This window comes from Rhineura floridana, chromosome 12, assembly GCF_030035675.1.
Source record: "Rhineura floridana isolate rRhiFlo1 chromosome 12, rRhiFlo1.hap2, whole genome shotgun sequence".
Lineage (NCBI taxonomy): Eukaryota > Metazoa > Chordata > Lepidosauria > Squamata > Rhineuridae > Rhineura > Rhineura floridana.
Genome location: NC_084491.1, coordinates 7290944 through 7297734, shown reverse-complemented (window position 1 = coordinate 7297734; position 6791 = coordinate 7290944). Strand labels below are relative to the sequence as shown.

Sequence of the window (6791 nt, the reverse complement as noted above, 5' to 3'; positions counted from 1 at the left end):
CGACAATAGCACAACACTGAACCCTGAGCCAGTGATGGAGGGAACCTGGCACCCTCCGGATGTTATTGGTCTCCAACTTCCACCAGCCATAGCCAGCATGGCCAATGGTTAGGGATGATGGCAGCATCAGTCCTGCAACATCTGGAAGGCACTCACAGGTTCCCTATCCCAGTAAATCCTGCTTAAACTTTGCAGTCTGCACAAGGAGGATGAAAGCGGGTTTTAATATAACGACGTGGTGAAGAGCAGGTGCTGTGAGCCGGCAGGAAAACCCTGGCCCAAGCTTCACTTGTAATGTCTGACTCTCTAGGTGGCCTCAGGCAAAGCACGCTCCATCTGCAATAGAATGCAGGCCTACTTTACAGGGTCGTTGCGAGATAATGGACCTAAAACATTTTGAATACTCTGAAGCAATAAATACATGTTTGTTTACTTCTGCATAATTTAGGTTGCATGTTGGGCAGGAGGACATGGAGTTCTGCAGGCCTCTGGGAGCCCTACTCACCCGGCCCCTTTGGCTTCCTGAAGTTTCACCACATGCTGCTCACGCGTTTTCCAGCTCATCTTTAAAAACTTAAGGACTAGAAACATGAACATGGAAGCTGAGGATTGCGGGGTGTTGAACTCCCAAGGAGTTACCCTCTTGCACCTTGCCTTCAAGCTGATTAAAGAACAAGAAGGGAGGCATGTTTTGTCACATGGCACTGTACAGGAAAGAAGCAGCCCAGTCTGTGCTCGTGACTTTCAGACAGACAAGGATGCATGTATTCTGCACTTAAAAAACAAAACAAAATTTTGTGCCCAGGAAAGCAAAGTTCTGAGCCAAAGAAAGAGAGCTATATGGAGATGTATAGACTATGCAAATAGAGTGGATTTGCATAATTTGTTTGCTGTTTTGCATATTTTACTCTTGTAGCCATAGGGCAGGGGTTATGGGGAAACTCAGGCCAGGTGTGTGTACGAATATGGCCCTCAAGCCCTCTCTATCTGGCCCTTGGAACTCTCCCCAGGCTATACCCCTCACTGCCTTAACTGCACACCCTCCTTGAGTGTCGTTGCCTGGCTGCAATGTGTCCTTGAACGCTGCTAATGCCTTCTTGCTTGCATGGACGGTGAGTGCAAAAACTAGCCTACTGGAACAGTACCATTTACATTTGTCACTCTGCCCATTTTTACCCCTGGTACACAGCCCTCAAAATATTGCCCAGAAGGGAATGTGGCCCTCAGGCTGAACAATGTTCCCCACCCCTGTTGTAAGGAGGCCGTCAGAGCCTGATCTGAACCACTGGGAATCTTAGACTGGCCTTCTCACTTTTAAACTTTTAAATTATTTATTTTATTTATACCTCACCTTTTTTCCCATGGAGCTCAAGGTGGCAAACATGCCCCTTCCCACTCGTTATCTTCACAGCAACCAACAACCCTGTGAGGTAGGTTAGACTGAAAGAGTGACTGGCCCAAGGTTACCCAGTGAGCTTCATGGCCAAGCTAAGATTTGAACCTGGGTCTTCGCAGGGTATGGATCTGACCTACCAACCACTTCACCATGCTAGCTCTTTCAAGCCTTCAAGAAAAAGCAAACAAGTTGAGATTCTGGGAAGCTGAATTTAGTGCCCAGTGTCAAATTCTGTCCTCCCATGGAATTGTGACATACCCACAGCCCCACAAATATGGAACTGGTTGTGTATGAATGGTAAGATGATACAGTCCACCAACTGGTTACATAGCACAGCGTGGCAATTCCCACTTGATAGATTTGTCATATGTATCTGCCACATGAGAAGTGGAAATGCCCTTCAGCACTGGGAATGAAATGGATTTGTCTCCCTTGAGTCTGGCTACAGAGGAGAGGAAACAGACATGCATGCAACTGGCACAGTAAAATTCAATCCCCCCCTCCTCATCAGATCCATATCAGCTTATGGTGGGAAAGGCAGGTTGGAAAAACCCATCCATGATCCCACTGACACAGACAAAGCTCTGGTTTATCGATGCAGCAAAATCAAGATGGTAGAATGGACTGTACCACTTTAGAACACAAGCAGGAGGATCAATTCTTGTTGTCCAACCACAAACAAAACACAAGGCTCCGCAAGGAGAAAACCAGCACAAGAGAAAAGAACCTCTCTCCTTGATGTGCTGCTTTTTTACTTGCAGGGAGTTTTTTTTTAAAAAAAATGTAGGGGCAGACCTGATTATTCCTGAACACCCTCTGAGAATACATTTAAGTGACTCACCCATGTGGCCAGGGGCCGATTAGTTGGTCTTTCCCTTGGAATCAGCAGTTGCCTCTTGCTGTGATGCTAACTCCATGAGAAGACACCATGCAATCAGTTCCCACTGTGGCTAGTTGATTTAAAACCTCTCCCAGCTATGCAGGTTTTGCCTAAGGAACAAGCAGCACTCACCTGGCTGGGGGGCTGTCTAAAGCTGGGACAATCTGTTGCCCTCCAGATGTCGTTGGTCTAACCCCCCCATCACTGTTCCAGACCATGGGCCTTGCTGGCTAGGGCTGATGGGAGTGGGGTCCCAAAAGCATCTGGAGGGCTTGCAGGTTGTCCCCACTCCTGGTCTAAAGAGGACTGTGAAGGAGAGAGGGAAATGTGGAAGAAAAATTGACTGGATATATTTACCTTGTGATTAAAAAAAAAAAGGCACTCCAGACTATGGCAGAGAGAGGCCTGTATTAAATGCAGTTCTCAATTGTGCCAAAGAGAGAGAGATTTAGCGGGAAGGCTGGAGGAAGAAAGGAAGAAACAGAACAGGAGAGAGAGAGAGATGTTTAGCTCCTAGAAGGACAGTGCACAGAGAAAGAACAAGAGAAAAGGCAAAAGATATGCGGCTTTGCTGGGAGAGTAAGCCCAACAGGAACAGAAGCCTCTGCACTCCTGGATCCAGCCCAAGCGCCTTGTCCTTACCTCTCCATAGCCACTGGCTACCTTGCCCCCACCTTTTATATTTCAGTATGATCCATCCCAGCTTGAGGCCTTCTTTCCATGAGCTTCACAGACCCTCTGCTGTCTTATGGCCACCTACTTCCCCAAAAGTCTCTGCTTTTTCTCCCTTGCTGGTTGTTCTACCTGGAACTGCCTCCAGGAGGGGCAAAAATTAACGTTCAGCCAGGGCGGCAAAACAGCACGGGTCAACCCCTTGCTTTTGAGAGTCTTGGGCACTGGCTCTCAGGAATCAGATGTGCCTCTGAATTTTACATGTCATCTTTACAAGGTATTAGTCTTAAGCCTTCTTAAGATTGCCCTTGATAAGGGGTTGTGTGTTAACCCAAAACACATTGGGCTACAATAAATCATCTTCATTACTGTTCCAACCCTGCATTTTGTCTTGGTTTGGCACCCCAAGGACTCCTCTCCTTCTCCCTGGCCTGTGCATCCATGTCACCGGGGCAGTGGAACCCACTCCATGTTTTAGTCTGAACTTTCAAGAAGCTGTCCAAGGTGCTTCAACAGCTCCTTGAAAGTTCAGACTAAAACCTGGAGTGGGTTCCACTGTCCGACTGACACGGGGCCACCAGCTGCCCCTGGTCATGGGCAGAGGTGATTCTCAACCTTCCTGCCAAGAAGAGGAAGGATCCAAACTGGGATCTTATACAGGCAAGCCACGGTGTTCTGTTGCTGAGCTACACCTTCTCCACAAAACTATGGCCTCAGGTCCTGATTATAGGGATGGAAGGATCTGAAAAGTTTGGTTCTTTCAGCTTATTTTTCTAATCTTAAATTCATCAGTATTTTAGTACTAATTTCTCCTAATAAACTTTGAAAGCAGTTTTGGCTAAGGTACACATTCCTGCAAAGCAATTTTCCCTCCTGTAACACAAGTTTGCATCTTATCTTCAGTCATATATTCATTTTTATGCATGTTCCCCTAGTATCTGCATTTTTGTACACGTTGGTTGGTTGCAGGATTGCATCGCAAAATTTGGATACGTGAAGGATGTCTGTGGTTTGGTTCTCATATTGTTTTGGAAAGTGCGAATTTGATAAGATTCACCTTTAAATGAGAACTGAATTGAATTTTTCATCCAACCCGAGTCCTGAATAGGAAGCCTATGGGATGTCAGGCTGGGACTAAGTCTCTCCACCAGCCTGGAGCTGCCTCTGAAGGCGGGATGGAGCAAGCCTTTTTTTCATGTTGAGGGCTGCATAATGGTGCTGGGCGGGACCTAAGCCAAAAAGTGGGTGGAGCCAAAGGGGGCAGTGGGCCAACTATTTTCTCTCTGCCACCCTTGTTATTGTCATAGTCCCTTTCTCTCTCCTCCATTCTCTTCCCTTCCTTTATTTCTTTCTCGCTCTCCCTTCTCTCTCCCTCTGTCTTCGCTTCCCTTCCTACCTGGCCAAAAAAAAAAAAGGGGGGGGGAAGAGAGCTCCTGTTCATACAAACCGGAGCAGCAATTCTCCAGCCCTGCCCTGAGGACTCTGCAGAGAGGCTGACCTCAACTGCTTACAAGCTCAAGCAAGATTAAAGAAGATCTGCGGGAACCTTGTCTGTCTCCACCCAAGCATGTAGCCAGGGCCAGTTCTAAAGGGCGGCCAGGTGTGGCACAGGCCTGAGGGCCCCTGGAGCTACAGGAGGCCCTCCGCTCTCCTTCTGCGATTCACGGAAGCATCCGCAGACCGCCATCCCCCTGCTTTACCTACCTTTCCGTTGTTTTTTGCAGCGTGCAGATTTGCCATCAATTAAGATGGCGGCCGAGGTTTCCTTAAGGGGCTGAAGCCTCTGCCGCCATCTTTGCTGATGGCACGCATGCGTGCTACACACGTGTGTTGCTGCCATCAACAAAGATGGCAGCAGAGGCTTCAGCCCCTTAGGGAAACCTCAGCTGCCATCTTGATTGATGGCAAACATGTGTGCGCCGCAAAAAACAACAGAAAGGTAGGTGAAGCGTGGAGCTAGCGTGGGGATGGCAGGCAGTGCGGAAGCTCCTGTCTTGCGGTCCGCGGATGCTTCAGCGGATCGCTGAGGGGCCCAGGGCAGGCTGGTACCCAAGGGCCCTGGCATGCCTGGGGCCGGCCCTGCATGTAGCCATAGTCCCAAAGGATGGATACAAGGGCAGTGCACGGCACAGGTGAGAGAAGGCATTAAGCCAGAGCGCCACCTGGTGACCGCAGCTGCACAAAACGCACGTACCTGCTGAGGCATTTTTGTCATTCAGAAGCTTCGTCTGGCTGCTGGGGACGATTTTCAGTTCAACGGTGTCGGGCGACTGGGGGGAGTTCTGTATCCTCGAGGCCATGAGGGCATTGAGATACTGCAGCCGGGTCACCTGAGGAGTGAGAGTGCCGGCACGGCAGGCCAGATCAGCTTGGAAATCAAGGGGCCAGTTTTTAATTCCAAACTAGCCGAGGCCCCCTAGTTAAGAGCAGATAATTTTACAGGGCCAAAGATAGAATTGGGCTTATTTATAAAGCCTCTTTGGAGATTTCTATTCCGCTGCTTCAGGTTTTGGTTCACTGAACATAGAGGATGGATTTTCTTTCCCCATCTCAAACATCCTTATTTGTGAGAAAAAGGCAGGTAAGGGGGGGTAACATGACAGAGGAGTATAAAAGTATGCATGGTTTGGGAAAGGAGGACAGACAGTGGTGGCTCCATGTGAGTGCGGCAGTGGAATCTGCTCCTTGACAGTTCAGACTAAGACCCAGAGCGGATTCCACTGCCTCACTGACATGGAGCCACCAGCTGCCACTGAGGATAGAGAGAATTTATTCTTCTCATTTTCTCTCATAATCCTAGAACCCAGTGGCAGCCATCAGGGTAGCACAGGCAGGACAACGTTGCTCTCTGGTGTCCCAATGCTGCATATCACTGCTGTTGCCAAGAGGGAGCAGCAAGGCAGCAGGGAGCACGTGTGGGCACATCGCACAAAGCCCCCCACTTTCTTGCCCCTCCCTCTCCCCTCTTAATAAGTGGCAGCAATGGAGGGTGCGTTGGGAAGCCAGGTAAGCAACACTGCCTGCTTGCCTTGTGGCTGCTACTGCTGGACCCCAATGGGGCCACATCCAATGAAGCTGAATGCTGGGAGATTCACTACAGACAAAATGAAGTTCTTCGTCATGTAGGGCATAGCTGAGCTATGGAACTTGCTCCCACAGAAGGCAGTAACAGCCACCAACATGGATGGCTTTTAAAGAGGATTAGACAAATGCATGGAGGATAAGGCTATCAATGGCTACTAGCCATGAGGGCTATAGTCTACCTCCACTGTTGGAGATCGCATGCCTCTGAATTATTATTTATTAAATTTCTATCCCGCCCTTCCTCCCAGAAAGAGCCCAGCGCAGCAAACAAGAGACAAAGCACTAGAAACATTGCAAAACATCTCAAAAACAAAACGTCTTTAAAACATCTTAAAAATAAAACATTTAAAAAACTTTTTAAAAAATCTTTAAAAGCATCTTTAAAAGCAATTCTAAAACAGGCACAGTCTGGGTTAAAGTCTCTACTTAAAAGGCTCATTGAAAGAGGAAGGTCAGTTGCTGGGAACTTCAGATGGGTTGCCCTCAGGTCCTGCTTTGCAGGCTTTCCAGAGGCAACTGGTTGGCTACTTGTGAGAAAAGGATGATGGACTAGATGGGCCTTTAGTGTTACCCAGCAGGTGGGCTCTTCTTATGTTCTTAATAATCCCGCCTTTCATCTTTTCTGAGGCATTTTTCATTTCAACAACTAGAGAAATGATGTTGAATTATATAAGAAGGTGGCTGAGTTGTAGGGCTCTTGCCTGTTTAAAGAAATCTTAGTTGATTAATCAAATGAACTGTCAGTGACTAATTAATTTA

General features: G+C 48.0%; 1 protein-coding gene across 4 annotated transcripts in view; it reads right to left on the bottom strand.

Annotated features, from left to right (window-relative positions):
* Positions 1 to 6791, bottom strand: part of CNNM3 (cyclin and CBS domain divalent metal cation transport mediator 3) — a 48153-nt gene that overhangs the window by 5840 nt on the left and 35522 nt on the right. The window contains exons 7-8 of one of the 4 annotated variants that reach the window (XR_009758741.1): positions 5143 to 5278; positions 506 to 661 (exon numbers count right to left, since the gene is read on the bottom strand). Coding sequence is in view for 3 of the 4 variants with exons in the window: in XM_061593208.1 (XP_061449192.1) it covers positions 2425 to 2582; positions 5143 to 5278 (294 nt within the window). In the remaining variant the exon portion in view is untranslated. Of the gene's footprint in view, positions 1 to 505; positions 662 to 1986; positions 2583 to 2638; positions 2737 to 5142; positions 5279 to 6791 lie in introns of those variants that run through there. The other 3 variants (XM_061593208.1, XM_061593210.1, XM_061593209.1) reach the window with 3 other exon arrangements.